This window comes from Lolium perenne, chromosome 4 (genome assembly GCF_019359855.2).
Source record: "Lolium perenne isolate Kyuss_39 chromosome 4, Kyuss_2.0, whole genome shotgun sequence".
Lineage (NCBI taxonomy): Eukaryota > Viridiplantae > Streptophyta > Magnoliopsida > Poales > Poaceae > Lolium > Lolium perenne.
The window spans coordinates 147,113,290-147,133,660 of NC_067247.2; the positions used below are offsets into that span (position 1 = coordinate 147,113,290).

General features: G+C 52.7%; 3 protein-coding genes across 4 annotated transcripts; 2 read left to right on the forward strand and 1 right to left on the reverse strand.

The window, feature by feature from the left end:
- Positions 1–1,732: 1,732 nt before the first annotated feature.
- LOC127294836 (uncharacterized) lies at positions 1,733–3,801 on the reverse strand. Of its 2 annotated transcripts, XM_051324739.2 has the most exons (2): positions 3,461–3,700; positions 1,733–3,351 (listed from the first exon to the last, which is right to left on the reverse strand). In XM_051324739.2, the coding sequence occupies exons 1-2, from the start codon at positions 3,550–3,552 to the stop codon at positions 1,944–1,946; spliced, it is 1,500 nt and encodes a 499-aa protein (XP_051180699.1). In that variant the 5' UTR covers positions 3,553–3,700; the 3' UTR covers positions 1,733–1,943. The 2 variants fall into 2 exon arrangements, with proteins under 2 accessions (XP_051180699.1, XP_071674936.1); XM_071818835.1 differs by having other exon boundaries at positions 1,733–3,801.
- Positions 3,802–5,333: 1,532 nt separating this feature from the next.
- LOC127294837 (uncharacterized) lies at positions 5,334–6,937 on the forward strand. The gene has a single exon (XM_051324740.2). It carries the CDS (start codon positions 5,900–5,902, stop codon positions 6,740–6,742), a length of 843 nt encoding a protein of 280 aa, XP_051180700.1. The 5' UTR covers positions 5,334–5,899; the 3' UTR covers positions 6,743–6,937.
- Positions 6,938–8,431: 1,494 nt separating this feature from the next.
- Positions 8,432–9,119, forward strand: LOC127348810 (uncharacterized). Its single transcript, XM_051374708.1, has one exon. It carries the CDS (start codon positions 8,688–8,690, stop codon positions 8,991–8,993), a length of 306 nt encoding a protein of 101 aa, XP_051230668.1. The 5' UTR covers positions 8,432–8,687; the 3' UTR covers positions 8,994–9,119.
- The last annotated feature ends 11,252 nt before the right edge of the window (positions 9,120–20,371 follow it).

Below are 20,371 nucleotides of genomic sequence, written 5' to 3' on the forward strand. Positions count from 1 at the left end.
GCCTAAGATAAGGCTGGGACACCCACACACACCCAACACTCAAAACGCGATTACGATAAAAGGCCGAAATCCGTCGAGTGCTCCTCTAACACGCTACAGTGTGAGTTCCTCCGCCAAACAGAACCCATGCCGATGAAAGTCGCAGTGCTTGTGCATCATCGAAATTACCAAGAACCTGCCAGCCGCAGCCAAGAAGCGTACCACCCGGATCCCGCGAGCCCACCCAGCTCAGCTGGGAGCATTGCTGCTCCAGGGACGCTGTCGGCGCAGCGGCTACCTCCTAGCAACCTCAACGAACGCGCAAGCGTGGAGTCTTCAGCAGCCCGCTATCAAGCACAGAGGCCAGCCCACCACTGCTCATCCAGAGGCCTGCTCGCGCTGTCCGAGGAAGATCCTCGTCGCGCAAGCCACCGCGATACCCCTCAAGAGGCCGGCGCGCCACCTACATCGCAAGACACCTCCCATGCGGCCAACACAGAGAACCCCGAGGAAGAACCACTGCCCGAACTCAAGTTCTCAGGACGACGCCTCCAAGAAGGGTACGACGTCAAAGACACCATCGCTGCGCGATTTGGCATGCCAAATCTGAGGTTTTCACCCGGAACCTGAGACCCTTGACGAGGGAGGTGCTAGAACTCCTCGATGACGCAACACAGGAAACGGCGCCCTCAGGCGTCACCGTCACCGGCCCCGAAAGGCAGGGCTTTCGCCCGGAGAATAGTACCTCACCACCGCAAGCAGTGTCCGCTCTTCGCCTAGAGCTCACGCCCTGGCCTTTCCACTCAAAGCACTAGCCTTGCTAGGACAACCCGCCGACAGCACGTCCAGCGTGCCAGATCGGGGGCAGCCATGCCCACAAAGGGAGGGCAAGCCGCATGAGAGAGGCACCACCAAGCCGCAATCGGCACATGTGCCGCCAATGGGAGGGCTCGCCGGCAAGGCTGCGCGCATCCACCTCAGAGAGGTATCGCCGGCCACCCAGCACTGCACACCTCGCCGCCAGCATCGCACGGACGCCCCGAGCCGCCACGCCAAGATGGCGTTGGGCTCAGCTCAACCTGACCGAGCAGCAGCACCTCTGCGCTTGGAGCCAAGGAGGACAGGCGAGGAGGAGGCGTGTAGCCCCATCCAGGCGCAGGTGCACAAAACGGCCGGGGCCCGCCCGCCCCAGATCGAGCCCGAAGGGCCCAGATCTAGGCCAGTAGACCCGCGCCGCCACGGCGCCAACTCCGGCCGCCCAGCACCGTCGCGCCAACCCAGTGCCGTCGCCGACTTTCCCAGCGTTGTCGCCATCTTCCCTAGCGCCGTCGCCGTCGCCGGACATCCGAGGGGCTCCCGCCGTCGCCATCAGGTCCGCTCGCGCTTCCCGATGGGCGGCCAGGAGGTGGAGATGCCCGCCGCCGGCGTCACCGCGCGGGCTTTGCCCGGCAGCTCCGGCCGCCGGCGGCGGGGGAGGGGGCGGAGGGGGTTGGGCTGAAGGGGGAGGGGGTTGTGTTTCTCTTGCTCTCGCTCTAATTATCTATAGCATTGCAAAAGTGTGTTTAGTAAAACTAGATCTATGTAATTGTTAGAGCTGAGTATGAATTTAGTAATACATGTATTATTACTATTATTTTTAGCTTGAACAACATTGGTCTCATTCTGCCTCCCAACTTGCAATGACTACAGTACTACACCGCGATGAATGTTATCTAAACGAAGAACATCGGTGATAGTAACTTATTCATGTACATATACACTCTCCCAACGAATGTTCTGCAGGACACACTGAATATTCTGCTGCAGTTCAACTAGTATGTGGAAAGAAAAGGGATAAACTTCGGTTTAATATTTATTGTTTACACGAGCATTAGTTTGTTTTGTCCTAACAAAAAACATTACATGCATCCAGGGCTTGGCATTGGGTTTTGCATGCAGCGGGAAGTAATCAGATAGTTGCTCCTTCAACCTGTGAACCATCCGTTTCTGATCCCATCCCCATAGAAAGAGATGACAAAGCATACTACAAATGAAACTGCTGCAACCCAAATACCTGACTTGTTATCTTCCGCCATCTCTGGAACTTTGTCAATACTTGTAAGATCAGGATTTCCCGTGGAATCGACTGCCACCTGGTTAAATGTAAATATTGGAAGAGATCCAGAGAGCTGATTATAAGAAATCACCAATTGTGTCAGCATTGGCATAACGGCAAGCGATGATGGTATCTGACCAGACAAGCTGTTGTAGGAAAGATCAAGAATCTGCAAGACCAGTAAAGAGCCAATGTCTGAAGGGATGGACCCACTGAGATGGTTGTGACTTAGATTCAAAACCGGACCCAAGGAGATTGGCATGGTGGGGATGAAACCAGTAAGCTCATTGTCCGCAAGATCAAGTTCAGTAAGATACTGCAAAGAGCCGATTGAAGTTGGAATGGCGCCAGAAAATGAGTTTTGGCTAAGGTTCAATACACTAAGTCTACTAAGTTTGCCGATCTCAGTGGGCAATGCACCATTCAATTCATTGCTTGCCAGATTCAAGAGAACCAATTTATTGCATTTGCCAACCTGCAAGGGTATACCTCCCACCAAGTAATTATTCTCCAAGTCAAGATAGGACAGGCTTGAGGCGTCACCAATCGAGCTGGGGATGCTACCGTTGAGCATGTTCCCTCCAAGATGAAGGCGAGAGAGGCTGCGAGAGAATCCTCGCGGGATGTGCCCTTCAAGCATGTTGCTAGTGAGATCAACGGTATGCAAACCTGGAGCCAAGAATAGATCAGAAGGTATCTCACCACTTAGCATATTGTAACTCAAATCCAACACCTTTACATTCTTGGTGATTCCACTTGGTATGGAGCCACTGAAGTTGTTCTGGTCAGCTGCACAATGAGCTAATGTTGTCACACTCGACAAGCTGCCTGGTATCATGCCACCCAGATCATTGCCTGTAAGGAGCAACGTTTGAAGATTGAAGAGCTTGAAGAACTCATCCGGCACGTCACCTGCCAGATTGTTCTGGCTGAGATCCAACAGAGTGAGATTCTTGTACCGGAATAAACCCACTGGAACCTGACCGCTGAACTGGTTATTGGATAACACAAGTTCCTCCAAAGAGTGGGCCATATTTGTGGGGAGGTCACCATCAAGTCTATTGTAACTAAGGTTCAAGATTCTCAATCGGGGCAAATAACTCAGCTGTCTGTCGACACTTCCATTCAGATAACTGAAGGAGAAATCAAGAACCTCCAGTTTGTGGAAACCAGAGAAGTCATCAAGCGGACCAGCCACCTGGGCGTTGCTCAAATTGAGCACGCGCAGTCTTGCACCCAAGGGGCATGACGCCAATTGTTGTGGAAAATCGGTGAATCTGTTTTTCGAGAGATCCAAAGATTGCAAAGTATCAAGAGAGCATATGGAGGAGGCAAGTGCAGTGGAATCAGACAGGCCAAAGGCAGACATTGAGAGGTGGAGGACACCTGCAGAAGAACCGGAGCGCTGGGAAAACACAGAGCAAGTGACCCCACTCCACAGGCAGGGGTTGGAGTCGCTTGTGTTCCAGCTGGTCCATGGAGCCATATTAGAAACCATGCTTGAAAGTTTTCTCATGGTGCTTTCTTGAGCTTTGCTTAGCCGTGGTGATTGCACGTCGGCCATGGACATATCAAAGAGGAAGAGAAACAGCAGTGGTAGCAATAACCCATAGTAAGAACATGAGCCATACCTGTTCTTCTCCATGGTTACTTCTTTCTTGTGTAACCTAGTTGTTTGCAGATGAGAAGGAAACAGGTAGAAGAAGCAACTGTACAGAAAGGAAGATATTATTAATGAAGAGGCAGATGGGGTGTCGCTGCCACTTGGCTTATTAATACCATTCTCGATCCGGTGTGGCAAGCCTGACAGCCTCAGATTAGTACTCCCTCCGCTTTAAAATGATTGAAGTTCTAGTTTTGTCCTAAGTCTTTAGAGTTTGACCAAATTTATAGGGAAACATGGCAACATCTGCAACATTAAATCTGTACTTGTATGATGAATCAAATTAAACTAATTGGTGTTGTAGATGTTGACATAATTTTCTATAAACTTTGTCAAACTTAAAGTAGTTTGAGTTAGGACAAAACTAGAACTTCAATCATTGTGAAACGGAGGGAGTAGTACTCATCGTGTCTTGGTCAACTTGCAAGGTGGAACTCCGTTCATGTCACCGGCAAGTGGGCCTGACTAGTGCGATCTAACTTTTTTTTTCAGCTGTGCTTGTCTAATGGAGTATATTTGTTCCAGTTCAAACAAAAAGAAGTCAATGCCGACGGTAAATAGAAAATTAATGGCAGATTGCTGTTATAGCAGTTATATGTGTTCACTAAAAAAATTCTTTTACAACACATAAATGAACGTATATTTGCACAAATATCTGGCAGTAGCCTTATTGTTGCACAATGTACATTATTTACTGTTTATATATATTTTCTCAACATGCATGTCTTTTTTAAACAACTGGCTTGAGGAAAAACTTTTTTTTTGAGGGATCGAAGTAATGACCGATGAGATCAAAAGTGTTGGCATGCCTGGTGGCCTTAATATGCCAATTTAAGATGTATCTTCTATTAGGATTATTTGATAACACATGTTTCCTTTTCTTTCATATTAAAACAATTTCCCTCTAAAAAATGAAATATGATAAGTTCCCAACTCCGTGACAGCATTAGGTTCTATTTTCAGTACCTGTGGAATGTCTTAATTGCAACTTTCGCCAACTCTGCAAGTTTGGTTGGTGTTCGCGATACATTGGACTAGAGGAAATAATATAAGCTGCTTTTTTTCACCCCTGCTGATTTCTATATTTGTTATTTTGAAGATCTTGATGTATATTGTGCTATGCAATGATATCTTAGAATTGAATGACTGTTTATTGTTTTTAGTGGAGAATGACTGTTTACTTGTTTAGTAAAGGCGCAAGTTTAATGCATCCAGAAGATTGCTGAGGATTTAGAACCTAGTTTCCCATAGTATTTGATTGGCGACAGCCATCAGACCATGTGATAAATTTCTGGATTGTGCAATATGATGTGTCTCCTTTAACAATTAGTTTGAAGCATCTACTTTTAGAACAGTCTTCAAATGGGGGCAGCTGAGTTTTATTGTTGATTTTTATAGACATACTAATTGCTTCCTAAAAGTATTTTGTTTCTGTGAGAAACACAATAATTTAGCATTTTAACCCTCGTCTGATCACTGATGCCACATAAGAGCCGCTCCTCTAGTGGAAAACAAATCTAGAATCAAACCTTTTTAGATTAGTTCCACATGTATGTTTCAAGGCTAGTTCATTCATCTTTCAAAAAAAAAGGCTAGTTCATTCCGTTATTACTTTAGCAGGTTGCGACATCAACAGCAGACGCTAGAAATAGTAGGTACTTCTCCACCTGATTTGCTCTGCTTCTGCGTCATGTAACATTGGCCATCTCAGTCAGAATCATGTTTCTTGTTTCCATAGCATAGCAGTTTGTTACAAGGCTCCTTTCTACTTTAAGAACTCCATGCCCCAACTGAAAAAACTAAGATTTCTCCCAACCACCCTCATGACACCGGAATTTCTTTTCTGCTGTATGTTTCTCTGACAGCAGTTGTTACCGTGATGTTCTGCTTGGGGCCAGCCAGCCAAGAGTGCCCGCAAAGCATCCCTGCTTCAGCTCCACTCCTGCAGATTTTTCTACACCAGTCTTGGGAGTTGTCTGTGACTTCTTTTAGGTGTCAAGTCATGGTCCTTGCTACTGGGAAACTGGTTGCTTGGGACTAGCTAGCTGCTGGTGGCCAGTGTGCTACTGAAGTGGAAGCAAAGAAACCAGTCTCTCCCTTCATATAACCTCCACGAGCTCGTGGATGTTTGTTGCAGTCCAAATCCTTGACAAAGCACAGCTATGGCATCTGACCGTGTCGAGGTTGACACAGCCCGCCCTTTCCGGTCCGTGAAGGAGGCGGTTGCGGTGTTCGGCGAGCGCATCCTCGTCGGGGAGACCAACTCTAGATACAGTAGCAATTCTGTTGCCATTGCCAATTCTCATGCCAATGCCACCCCTAATGCCAAGCTTGAAGATAGTGGTACTAGCAGTGCCATCACCCTTTCTCCAAATGCGATGGCAGAGGTAGAGGCAGAGCCAGAGTCAGAGGCAACAGCAGCTATTGTGCCTATGTACTCTGCGCCCTCCTCGCCGCCATCGTTCGCATCTCCGCGGTCGGGATATGAGGATGATGATGACGAAGGTGAGTATGATCGCCAAGATGAGGAAGCTGGGCTCGCGATCATGAGCTCCATCAAGAATCTGGAGGCGGATGTGGCCGACACGAGACGGGAGGTGGTGCAGCTTAGGAAGAGGGGTACCGAGATGGAGATGGCCGTGGCCAGCCTCAACGCGCAGCTCCACCGAGGCCTCTCGAGGCTGGCCGAGATTGAGGCGGACAAGGCGTCTGCAGCGGCACGGCGCAGCATCGGGGGAGACACCGACGTGACGTCGGCAGCGATGCTGCGGAGCGAGCGCTGGGCCGAGAAGTCTGGCATGTACAGCAGCGAGTACCTGCCATCGTTCAGCCACGCGCTGAGCCTCGGCGAGTTTGACGACGACGACAACCTACCCTGTGGCAGGAGGAGGAAGGCGCAGAAGGTGAAGCCAATCGTCCCCCTCATCGGTGACATCCTCTTCTCCAAGAGTTTCTCCAGGAGGAAGAGCACCAAGGACAGTGGCGATCTTTCCAGCGTGTGTTAGGGTGATCACCGGCTGTGATTTGTGCTCACTACACAGGATGTGGCTGCTTGTGTGTGATTTGGATGGAGCCTGTTTTCGATTTATCTCCATGGTTTGGTCCTTTCTTGTTTCTGTTCATGTTTGCGTGAGCTGTAAATGTAAGTACTGGTGAACATTTGTATTCAGACAGATGTGTGACTGACTGACTGCAGTGCATGTTATCATCTCTAACCTGACCTGTTTTGCACTGAATTGTTCGGCTACGGCACTTGATCTAGCAGCACTATGAGATGCAAATTTCTATTTTGAACTGAAGGCCTAAGCCCGACCGTTTAAATTAATTGGTGCGACTAGTTCTCCATCACCTGAGTTCTTAGTTGAATTTCGGTTACAGCCAACTCACCGGTAGCACGAATTATGAAGCAAATCTACTTGTCCATATGTATTTTTCCTAGTTGCAACTCAATTCATATGTATTTTTTCCTAGTTGCAACTCAATTCACAACTGAAAAAAATCTCTGTTAACTTGCGAACCTTGCAACTCGAATGCACGTATCACGGTGCAAATCTGATGGTAAGTAGTCGACCGAGAACTTGCAAAACCATAATAAATTAATAGCACCAAAAAGGAACACCTTGGAACAAGGGCATTGAAAGTAAACCGGGTCAACGGGCTATACATGTTTACTGGCAGGGCAGTGTTGTCTCACCTTCAATCTCTGTCAATGGAGGGAATGGAGGGAACCCTGCCCCATTCGAACAACATACGTCAACTCCGGTTGATCGGAGTTCTCCCCCGAGCACGAGCCGGCACACCAACACACGTTGCATGCCCCCCCCCCCCCCCCCCCCCCTCCCCCACAGACTTGCGCATCACCATCAGTACCACTGCCAAGGCACAACCGTCATTAGAGGGACGCACCGTAGGCTCCAAGACGGCACGTTCATGGAAGGGTACATTGCACCGAGTTCCCATCACCGCTCGATCCGAGAGGAATAGGGGATTTCGCTAGGACCTAGGAGCATTGAAAGGGATAGAGAGGAAACTGCAATGGCGTATTCAAGAACAAAACAACGTCCAAAGGCGTCACCACCGTTGGAAAATAAAATTTTCTTGATCTATGAGGACAACTGTCATATATATTTTTAGATTAATCTTTAGGGGCGGTGTTTCTGCATCCAAATGAATCCCGGGGTTTAAAGAAGACTTCACATTGTATGTGTTGATTTCGTTGAAGACCTGTGAAGCTTCACGAAGAAAAAACATTTGTTGACCTCAGAGAAAAAATAAAAATATTATTGTTAAACAAAATTTAAGCAACAAATCTGTTTTTTTATAAACACGACAAAAATAGATTGGATGCAAGAAAGAAGTTGCCAAAAATAATTTGGTGTGGGTCCTGGCAACTTTGCCACGTGACAGTTTTAAAAAAGTTGCCATCAGCCATATACTTGAAGATCCGACGGTTGCTTGGCAGGAGTAAAATCCTAATGTTCGTGCAATAAATTTTTCCAAAATATTATTTTTGATATATTTTACATGGCACATAGATATGAGCATGTCTTGTTATTCAGATTTTTTTTTGATATTATTAATGTCTTTTTTCTGTGTTTTGAGTTTCGGAGCTTATTATAGAGTGTGCACTGCTAAATCGCCACCATTTTCTCTTCACCACTCCTTCCATTTTGACCACCCTGGTTTGCGCTTTCCCCTGTTGATCGATCACCTCTTCCATTCTTCAATCCACAAAAGGAAAACGTCATCACAGATCAGAGCTTTTGCGCATTTCGCTCTATTCCTGGTCCACGAACAGGCCGAACACAACAAGGCGAGGACCGGAGGCCATTGATCGACGCCGGCCGGCCACTGCCGATGCACGCCGCCCTCGTCTTGCTCTCACTGAAGCGCGTCTCGGCGTCCCTCCTCGCCGCGCTTTCGTTCTCTTAAGCTCCGATCCAACGATCGATGGCGCCGCCCCAGCAGGGGGAGCAGTGCGGGCGGCCGGCGGGAAGCGTCTTGGTGTGGGTGGTGACGGTGCTGCTGCTCCTGGCCGTGCTCGGCGGCGGCGGGTGCCTCGTGGCCTACGTCGTGCTGCCGCCGGCGGAGTCGCCCGCATGGATCCCCGCCGTCGGCCTGTCGCTCGTCGCGCTCCCGTGGGCGTTCTGGCTCGCCACCTGCGTGTACCGGTGCGTCACCACGCGCTCCGCCGACCGCGCCGTGGCGCCGGCCGGCGGCGGCAGCATTGTATCGCGCAACTCGCCTGGCTTGTGATCGAGACTGATTTCGCTGTGAGATACCGCTAGCTACTTGCCACGTATGTAAGAGGATTAAACTCTTTCCACAACCGAAGAGGATGTAATCGTTGTAATGTTGATTAAATCTGTTGCTGAGTAAAAATCTTCATCATAGAGAATATAGGAGGGATCTTAGTGTGTTACATTCTTTCAAATGAAAAAAGATATGTGTTGCAATATCGAATGGATACGTCTGTTTGTAGGAAAAGGCACCACGGAAACTTTATTGATTATCAGCAATGGTTACATCATTTGTAAGCAACCTAAAAATAAAATCCGGTAGATCGTCCAGCCAAAATCGACTGGGTCCCTCCCCCTTACAAGTGCATTCTTCATAGATCGTAGTTGTGGTTCCAATGGAGTTGCCGCGGTCTTGCATTGATAGAATAACATCCATACAATAACTGTTTACAATCAACTTTGAACGACCAACCTGGCTAGCAAGCAGAAGACCATCTCGTAGCGCCCGTGCCTATGCCATCGGAGCATCAGCGACGGGTGATAGCATGCAATAGCTATCAGCAATGAAACCACCTGTGCCGGCCGTTGCGGATAACAGCTCCCATCGCCCCTGTAAAAGTGTCAGCATGAAACGAGGCATCGAGATTCAGTTTTGTATAGCCGTCCTTTGGTTTCTCCCAAGCGCCTCGCGAGTGGATACGTGTTCTTAGTGTTCAGAGGTCGTGCAAGCATACCATACTGTGTGCTACATTCTTCCAAATGAAAAAGACATGTTTTAGTGATGTTTGTATATGATTGGAGTGCTAATGTGCTCTATTGTATTCATGGTTTCTAAAAAAAGCTGTAATGATGTGATAAAAGAACTTTAGGAGGTAATTATTTCGAACATCAAAAGCCAAGCATGCTTGCTCCTACAATATTGTTTTTTGTTATGTTTCATGTAATTCCATGGTATTTCCACAAACTTATCGTTTTCGAACAAAAGGCCGACGAAAATCATAGAAGAAACCATGGCATTTCACTTGGTCATGTTGTGACAACTTAGCATGAACGAATGACTCAATTGATGAAATATTTAGTTCTTAAATACAGCCAGAATGGAATATGTGCAAAGAGTGATAATACAACACCTTTTAGATGTTCCTTCGATTGTAAAACATACCTTTGGATTATAGATGGATCGATTAGGGATAGTCATCCGGGTGGTCATGTCATAGATATGCTTTTCATGAAAAATAGCTTATCATGTATTGCTATCACCATGATTTCCCTTTCATATCAGAGGAAAAAGATGCAATTTTAGGAGAATATAGAGTGTAGAGCATGTTCATGTTTATTTCAAAAAAATTGGCCTTAGCTAGTGACAACTGTCGGGGGGAAGACCCCGGGTAGGGCAATGGACGCGGAGCAGCCGGCTGGCCACTGGCCGGCTCGCGGCAAAGGCCGGCTGAGGAGCAGCCGGCTGGAGCCGTGGCCGGCTGGTCCGGAAGCCGGCTGGCTCTAAGTCCTAGTCGGCCTGGCTACGGCCGTCTACGCTATGGCTGGGCCGACTTCTACAAGCCATATCCGACTGGGGTTTATACTCCAGACCGACTCGAGGCTGGCGAGTCTTACACTAGAAGGAACTGGGTAGGTGGTCCGAGTTCGCAGGTCCACGCTGACCTCATCTCCCGTAAAGCGCGGGGCACTGTGGAGCAATAGTGCCACGCGCCGGACAGGCCATCATGGCGTACGTCGGTCCGTACCGGCTACAGGGCATGATGGCGACAGAGACGCTTCCTCTCCATACCGCTGACTCAGGCAGCCGGATGGGACAGGCCATGAGGCCTCAACGGCTACTGACGTCAACGCCTCGGGAAGGAGCGGAAGCCGGAGCCGGTCAAGCCGGCCAGTAGACTATAGGGTCTTTTATGTAAAGTGCCGGCGCCTGTATAAGCCGCACCACCCCCTCTCGTGCAGGGGATCGATCATTCTCACTTCATTCTAGCCCTAGCGCTGCCCTGTGAGAGAGACCATCGTCTACCTTAGCCTCCCAGGGCAAGCCGGATACAGCTCAAGGAGCACCATGTATTGTGTGATCATCTTATACACTCATAGCAGGAGTAGAGGTGTTACCTCCATAGGAGGGCCTCAAACCTGGGTACGTCGACCGTGTCACTCGTCCCCATACCCGCATCCGGATACCGCCGTGAGATCATCTAGGAACCACCTTCTTTAGCCACCCTATGGCATATGCCGTGACGATACCACGACATTTGGCGCCCACCGTGGGGCCTTCATCGTCCTCGGCCGGTGTCTTCATCCGGACGGGCCTCACCACCACCACCGGCGAGCGAGTCGCTTCAGGCTTGATCTGGAGATTCGGCTCCCTCGACTGCGTCAGCGACAACGCTGGCTGCTTCGCCGACCGGCCCTTCCCAGCCGACGGCAGCGTCATCTCCTTCGGCGGCCACGACGTCTACGTCGCCACCGTCGCACCGCCGCGCTACCCGCGGCAGGTGCTGCGCTGCGCAAGCCCTCCTCCAGGAGCCGGCGCCAGCAGCATTCCCGCCAGCCCCGCCATCATGCAAGTCATGATGGCTGGCGAGGAGCTCCCCACCAAGTCCACTCGCGGTCGCGGCCCCAACTTGGAGCGCAACGTCGACCCCCACGCATCCGGCTCGGGCCCAAAGGCGCCCGCGCCACCATCCCGGCTGGACGAAGTCCGGGCGAAGCTGAGCTCTCCGCTCACCGCAGGCGGCGACGCCACCACCGTCGAGGCGGACCTGGAGGCGCATCGCCAGCTCCTCCTCAAGCAGGCTGACGAGCTGGCCTCTGCCAAACGCCAGCTGGAAATCACCCAGCGCGAGTACGAGCACGCCCATGGCTTCAAGCCAGGCGGCAACAACCCCAGCCGAGCCGGCATGATCCGCCGGCGAGGAGGCGGCCTAGGCGCCGAGATCGAGCGCGACGGCGCGGAAGCGCCGGCTCCATCCATGGAGCTACCCGTCTACAACACCCCCGACAAGAACATCCTCGCAGCCGAAGCCGCTGCGAAGGAGCTGGGCCTCCTCGAGGGAGAAGAGCTGCGCCGCCAGACGCAGCGCGTAGCTGACCTGTGCCAGGCTGCAGCCGAACAGACAATGGTCCCCAGGTATGGTTCTCCCAAAGCTCCTCCCGTCCGCGCTGCTGCAGGCAACAGCAAGGACCCCCACAGGGACACGGCCGAGTCCTCCTCGCCAGCGCCAAGCCGGCGCAAAGACTCCCGCGCCACCCACGCAGGTTCAAGACGGACAAGCCGGCTGGACAGCGGCCACAGCGGCCGCAGCCGGCCACCACCAAGCCGGAACCAGGAGCACGACTCCGAGCAGGCGGCGCCAAGGCGCCAGCACCGGCCGGCTCCAGAGCCAACCGGCACCCGCCAGCCGGCACGTTCCCGGCTGGGCCCCCGCATCGAGCCCACCGACGCCAGAGACCGCCTTGACCGGCTGGTCGAATCCCGCATCGCAGAAGAAGAGGGGCCGGCTTGCCCAAAGTGCTTCGGGCCCCGCATCGCCAACGAGCCCATGATGGACGGCTTCCAGCTCCCGCGCGACACCCCCAAGTACGACGGCACCGCCAAGCCGGAGGACTGGCTGCTGGACTACTCCACCGCAGTCGGCATCTCCAGGGACAACAAGTGCTGGGCGGTGCGATACTCCCCCCAGATGCTAGTCGGCTCCGCCCGCACCTAGCTCAACAACCTGCCAGCCGGCAGCATCAACGGCTGGCTCGATTTTGAAGAAGCCTTCATCAGCAACTTCACCGGCACCTACCGCCGGCCGGGTCGCCCCCAGCAGCTAGAGATGTGCAAGCAGGGCCCGGACGAGACGGATCGCGCGTACCTGACGCGCTGGTGAGAGACGCGCAACTCCTGTGAGGGCGTGCACGAGATCCAGGCCATCAGCTTCTTCATGGGCGGCTGCCGGCCCAACACCATGCTGTGGCACAAGCTGCGCCGCAGCGAGCCCAAGACCATGGCCTCCCTCATGGCCATCGCCGACAAGTACGCGCTGGCTGAAGAAGCCGGCAAGGCGCCGGCTGAAGCATCGCCGGCTCCCTCCAGGCGGGACCACCACAAGTCGGCCGAGCATAAGCCGGCAGAGGGCGCCTCTCATGGCAGCCGGCGGGACAACTACCGCGGCAAGCGGCACAGCGACCAGCCGGACCGCCGGTACGGTTCAGCCCATGTGGCAGCCGTGTCGGACAACGCGGCTGGCGGCAGTCGGCGCCAGAAGCAAGACCGGCAATGGGAAGCCGAAGTACACGTTTGAGCAGATGCTCGACTCGCCGTGCAAGTACCACAGCGGCAAGAACCCCTCCAAACACACCACCCGCGACTGCCACTTCATGAAGCGGCTGACCAGCGGCGAACCTCTCCCGCCTCCACCCCCGCCCCCTCCAGCCGGCGGGCCGGGTGGCCAAGCCGGCGCAGAGAACGCCAACCTCGAGCACCACGAGGCTAACCAAGTGCACCATGGTCGATATCTGGCCGAAGATGCTACCTACATCATCTTCACCTCCGAGCCCGAGGACAAGACGAGCCAGCAGAGCCGTTCCCTCGAGGTCAACGTGGTCATACCACCGGTCCCCCAGTACCTAAACTGGTCAGAGCAGGCCATCACGTTTGATCGCCGCGACACACCGGCTGTCCTTCCGAAGCCGGGCAGTTACGCCATGGTCCTCGACCCCACCATTGGCACGACCCGGCGCAGCGTGCGCTTCTCGCGCGTCCTCATCGATGGGGGCAGCAGCATCAACATCCTCTACCGTGACACCGCCCGCAAGCTAGGCATCCAAAAAGCCGAGCTGCGTCCCACCCCCACCGTCTTCCATGGCACTGCCAGGCCACTGCTGCCAGCCGATTGGCCGGATTACGCTGGAGGTGATGTTCGGGAAGCCGGATCACTTCCGCACCGAGAGAATCGAGTTCGAGGTGGTGGACCTCGTCAGTCCCTACCACGCGCTCCTGGGCAGGCCTGCCCTGACCAAGTTCATGGCGGTGCCCCATTATGGGTACCTGAAGATGAAGCTGCCTGGCCCTAAAGGGGTCATCACCATAGCTGGCGACTATCGCCGCTCCATGGACTGCGCCACGCAGAGCTCCAAGATGGCCCAGACGCTGGTCATCGCCACCGAGAAGCAGCTCATCCACGAAGATGTCGCCTTGGCCAGGGCCGCGCAGACTGATATGCCGGCTGCAGGCAACCCGGCTGGGACGACTCACTTCCAGCCGGCCAACAACACCAAGAAGATCCTGCTGGACCCGGCGCAGCCGGACAAGTACGTCACCATCGGTGCCGGCTTGAACAAGAAATAGGAAAGCGATCTCACCAGCTTCCTCCGTGAGAATCGGGTCATCTTCGCATGGACTCCAAGAGACATGCCGGGTGTGCCGAGGGAGTTGGCTGAGCACCACCTCCACGTCCGGCCTGAAGCCAAGCCGGTGAAGCAGCCTCTTAGGCGCTTTGCCGAAGAAAGAAGGAAGGCCATCAGTGAAGAAATCGCCCGGCTGCTGGCAGCCGGCTTCATCATGGAAGTGCTGCACCCGGACTGGTTGGCGAACCCGGTCCTGGTCCTGAAGAAGAACGGCTCCTGGCGCATGTGTATCGACTACACCAGCCTGAACAAGGCGTGCCCGAAGGACCCCTTCCCCCTGCCGCGCATAGATCAAATCATAGACTCGACTGCCGGCTGTGAACTGTTGTCTTTCATAGATGCCTATTCAGGCCACCACCAGATTCCTTTGAATCCGGATGATCAAATAAAGACTTCGTTCATTACCCCGTATGGGGCTTATTGCTACACGACTATGCCGTTCGGCTTGAAAAATGCAGGCGCCACCTATCAAAGGTGCATGCAAAAATGCTTGCAGGATCAAATCGGCAGAAACGTTCACGCATATGTGGACGATGTCGTTGTAAAGACCAAGGAGACGACTACCCTCCTTGATGACCTGAGAGAAACGTTCACCAATCTGCGAAGATTCCGGATGAAGCTCAACCCGGCCAAGTGCACGTTCGGTGTGCCATCCGGCCAACTCCTTGGCTACCTCGTCTCTCAGCGAGGGATCGAAGCCAACCCGGAGAAGATCAGTGCCCTAGAGAAGATGGAACTGCCGCAGTGCCTCAAGGACGTCCAGAAGTTTACTGGTTGCCTGGCCTCCTTGAGCCGCTTCGTCAGCCGGCTGGGGGAGAAGGCACTGCCCCTGTACCAGTTGATGAAGAAATCGAACAAGTTCGTCTGGTCACCGCAGGCGGATGAAGCCTTCCGTGACTTGAAGCGCGTGCTCTCAACCACACCCATCCTCGCATCGCCGGCTTCGATGGAGCTGATGCTGTTATACATTGCTGCCACCAACCGAGTGGTTAGCGTCGTCCTAGTGGTGGAGCGCAAAGAACCCGGCAAGGAGCAGCCGGTTCAGCGCCCAGTCTACTACCTTAGCGAGGTGCTTTCCCAGTCAAAGCAGAACTACCCCCACTACCAGAAGGTCACCTACGGCGTGTACATGGCGGCCAAGAAGCTCAAGCACTACTTCCAGGAGCATCCCATCAAGGTGGTTGCCACAGCAACCTTGGCGGAAATCATTGGCAGCAAGGACGCCAACGGCCTGGTTGCCAAGTGGGCTCTGGAGCTAGCCGCCCACACCATCCTCTACGAGCCACGCACGGCCATCAAGTCGCAAATCCTAGCGGACTTCTTCGTCGACTGGGCCGAGATGCAATACCTGCCGACTGTGCCTGATTCCACACATTGGAAGCTGCACTTCGACGGCTCGAAGATGCGCAACGGCTTAGGAGCCGGCATCGTCATCACCTCTCCTAAGGGAGACCGGCTGGACTACGTCCTGCAGATCCACTTCGCCGCATCCAATAATGTGGCGGAGTATGAAGCGCTCATCCATGGGCTAAAGCTGGCCAAGGAGATAGGCGTGCGTCGCATACTCTGCTTCGGCGACTCCGACTTGGTTATACAGCAAGCATCTGGCGACTGGGACGCGAAGGACGCCAACATGGCCTCGTACCGCTTCCACGTCCAGCAGCTATCCGGCTTCTTCGACGGCTGCGAATTCCACCATGTGCCACGAGCAAACAACGAGGCGGCTGACGCCCTATCCAAGATTGGCTCAACCCGGCAAGCTATTCCGCCGGGCGTTGCCCTGGCTGTTCTCAAGAAGCCGTCCATCGCACCGTCACCGGACTCGGATTCAATATTCGTGCCGGCTGACCCGGGGGCTGCTCAGCCGAACCCGGGGGCTTCATCGCCCAAGTCGGGGGCTTGAAAGCCAAACCCGCCGGCTTCCATGCCGAACCCGGGGACTTCTCAGTCCAACCCGGGGGCTTCATCGCCAAACTCGGGGGCTAGCAAGCCGAACCCGCCGGCTTCCAAGCCGAACCCGGTGACCATGCAGTCGAATCCGGAAGCTCCCACGCAGGAGGCCTTGTTGGTTAGCGTATTCGATATAAGATGCGTACCTTCATGGGCACAAGATTTCCTCTCCTACCTCACCGACGGTGTGCTGCCTGATGACAGAGTCCAGGCCAGGCAGATTGAGAGAAGGGCCAAGGCCTATACCATCATCAACCACCAGCTGTACAAACGCAGCGTAAGTGGGGTGTTCCAGCGGTGCGTCGAGCCGGCTGAAGGGATTGAACTCCAACGGGAAATCCATCAAGGAGAGTGCGGCCATCACGCCTCCTCCAGAGCCATAGTGGCCAAAGCTTTCCGGCACGGTTTTTACTGGCCGACTGCGCTCAAGGACGCAGAAGAATTGGTGAAGAAGTGCAACGGCTGCCAGCGTTTCGCAAAGAAGAGGCACTCGCCGGCTTCCGCCTTGAAGACCATCCCCATCACGTGGCCATTTGCCGTATGGGGCTTGGATATGGTGGGCTCGTTCAGAACAGCGCGAGGCGGCATGACGCACCTCTTGGTGATGATTGACAAATTCACCAAGTGGATTGAAGCCAAGCCAATCAAGAAGCTGGACGGCTCCACAGCCGTCACATTCCTCAAGGAAATCATCGTGAGATACGGCTACCCCCACAGCATCATCACCGACAACGGCAGCAACTTCTCCCAAGGCATCTTCTCTCGCTATTGCGAGGAAATACGGATCCGGATGGACCTAGCCTTTGTGGCGCATCCGGAGTCTAACAGACAAGTGGAGAAGGCCAACGGCTTGATCCTAGCCGGCATCCGGCCCCGGCTGGTGGAGCCGCTCGAGCGAGCAGCCGGCTGCTGGATTGAAGAGCTGCCCAATGTACTATGGAGCCTGCGCACAACGCCAAACCGCTCAGTTGGCTACACACCATTTTTCCTCGTATACGGGGCCGAAGCCGTCCTGCCGACTGATATCGAGCACGACGCGCCAAGGATCAAGCTCTACACAGAAGCTGAAGCTAAAGAAGCTTGCGAAGATGGAGTCGACCTGGTCGAAAGAGGCCCGACTGCTGGCCGCGTCCAGATCCACCATTTACCAGCAAAGCCTCCGACGCTATCACAGCCGGAAGGTCCAGCCCTTAACATTCCAAGAAGGAGACCTAGTGCTCCGGCTGATCCAACGGACAACCGGACAACATAAACTGTCATCCCCATGGGAGGGTCCCTTCATCGTGAGCAAGGCAGTAGGCAATGATTCCTACTATCTCATAGATGCCCAAGAGGCTAGAAAGAACAAGCCGGACAAGGTTGACGAGGAGACTAAACGTCCCTGGAAGGTCAACTTGCCCCGCCCATTTTACACTTGAGAGCAGGAATGTATGTATCCCTTGTACTCCTTTTGTATGCTATGAAAACACAAGCGCCAAGAGCGCCGTTTCCGACAAGTTTTTCGCGTACTCTACTTTGTTTTGCCGATTGGCTAACACCCTCTCACGCGGCCGGCTAAGTAACGTGATCCGGTTTCCGACAGCCGGCTTCCGATCCAGCTACAGACCGCAACCCGGCTGTCCGGCTGGCAGGAGTAAGGCCTAGGGAGCCGGCACGCGAAAGACGGTTAAGGGAAAGTGTGAAAGCGAATCGACTTGCAACCTTTCATAAAAGTGCCGGATTGCCGAACTCGGCTCGTTCGACTGAAATACTATCGGCCTCACCCAGCGGCCCGCTCTTGATCCGGCGACGGATCGCAAGTCGGACGTACGATCGGCAAGAGCAAAGCCAAAGAGTGGGGCGGATGGGAAAAAGCGAACAAGTCGGAAGAAAGCAAGATGGCACACAAATGATTAACAAACACATTAAAGTGTGACATAATAAAAGGATAATAATATTCATACATATGCACCCGGCATTCCGGGGATTTAACGAATTTTTTTGCAAAAGCAACGCCTAAGACAGGTCTACATCTAAGGACCGGCTGGATCAGGACCAGCCGGGGGAGCATCAGCAGAGTCGGCTATCGGGTCGTCCTCAGGAACGTCCTCCGCCTCCTCGTCTTCTGTCTCCTAGCCCTCGTCCTCCAGCGGCGGGTTCGGATCCTTGACGAAGATGCCCTTGTCGACGAAGTCGGCAATGGCGCAGGCTCGGGCAAGCCGGGCAGTTTTGGTCTCGGCTGGGAGCGCGTCTTCCACGCCGGCCCGCCGGCACTCAAGTTGCTCAAGGTCGACCTCGCTGTACCAAGAGAGCACGAAGGACAACGCCATATCGACTCCAGCGCGCGCGGCGGACTCCTTCCAGTCGAGGAAGCGGTCAGGCGCCTTCTCCAGCCAGGAGATGAGGTTGGAGAGATGTGGTGACCCGGCATACCACTGCATGGTGTAGTATGCAAGTCTGATATAACACCAATGAAACACAGTTCCACTAGTATTATATCGCTCAGAGTGGTACAACAGAAACATATGCGGGTCCAAGGTATGTCTATAGAATTACAACATTGACTCTGTTACATAAGATCATCACAGCCTCCTACTTTACAATGAGGTAAATCTGCAAATAAACTCCAGAAGAACGACTCGTAGTCTAATCCTATCACGAACTCTATTTGTAGAGTATTTGACTAGCTACAGAGGCTATGAATAGATTCTAGCTAAGTAGGAGCTAGGTTTAGGAAGCTAGTTCCCTTCTATGGCTAAACTAGGTTTTCTCCTTGATGTATGTGGTATCTGACTCCTCTGACAGGGTCTTGTATCTTGAAGTAGTTGTTGACTCCTCGGCCTTCGAGTTGCACTGTAGATACTTCTTGATGCCTCCATATCTAAGCAGGGGATTTAAGAGTGGGATGAGTACGAGCGTACTCAACAAGTTCATTATAGGAAAGAGGTGTTTAATGCACTAGCTACGGCATTAGACCAGAAAGTCTAATACCAATGCAAGTTTTAATAACCATTTCTTCAAAAGGTTGCTTTTATTCAGAAGAACTATGTCCGTCAGCCTTCACCGGTTTACTAGAACTTCATGGAGCTCCTTTCCGGCCGCGTTCGCAGTCCCATATCCCGGAACAGGGAGTGACAGGTCACGGTTCTTTACACTCTGCAGAGGTGTGTTGCTTTACCCATAAGAGATCTTAACCTTGGTGCCAACCGGGCGCGCAACCCATCCACACTTCCTATGGTGTGAGGCCCGGTATAAGGTCTAGCCAATCATGTTCCTCCGCTACCTCGAACACCCACCCTTTGTTGCATACTCCGACCCTGGGTCCACGCCGGCCCCATTATTCCCATAGATTTCAGGGTGGACTCCGACCACGACGTCAATGCAGGGCTCTACCATACATTCCTACGCCGGCAGATGCAACCCATCATAGACCTCATTACCGTTGGGACTTCTACGGGTTCCCACCCCTGCATCAAGTCTCGCAAGATCATGAGCACCCGGTAATGAGCATCCGTTGATGAACGAGAGGTGGAAACACTTTTGACTATTCCGTCCCACTCCGGATCTTATAGTTAACACGGAGATTACGACACAAGAATCACTGGCGACATTTGTTGTTTAATCCTAGATGGATATAAACCCTTGCAATGGAACCTCCACCATATCAACACAATCCATGGTTCCATTGCCAACCACATAGTCATATTCATAGTTATGAAAATAGTGGTTTTGCTTTTTATGCAATAGTGATAACCATAGTATTTTGCAAGTAATTTGATAGAAATACTCAAATGACATGAGCAAGTGATGAACTTGCCTTTCTTTACTGCAAGATTATGCAGTCAAGGTCTTCGATACGCAATAACTCCAAATTCTGAAATAACATCATCGTCCGGTAAGGACGATGTTTAAAAGATTGGCAAGGATGCAATAATGCATAAGAATGAGATGCAATCGCTCTAAGCGTGACCTAACCCCGATGATTTAGGATCAGTGAGTTGTAATGATTGGTTTAGGGTGTGTTGCACTTTTAGAGTGATTCACATATAAGGTTCTTATTCAGGTGTG

Bases quoted from the DNA above. Each gene is read 5' to 3' on its own strand.
- LOC127294836 (XM_071818835.1), bottom strand. From the start codon at position 3,719: ATGGAGAAGAACAGGTATGGCTCATGTTCTTACTATGGGTTATTGCTA.
- LOC127294837 (XM_051324740.2), top strand. From the start codon at position 5,900: ATGGCATCTGACCGTGTCGAGGTTGACACAGCCCGCCCTTTCCGGTCC.
- LOC127348810 (XM_051374708.1), top strand. From the start codon at position 8,688: ATGGCGCCGCCCCAGCAGGGGGAGCAGTGCGGGCGGCCGGCGGGAAGC.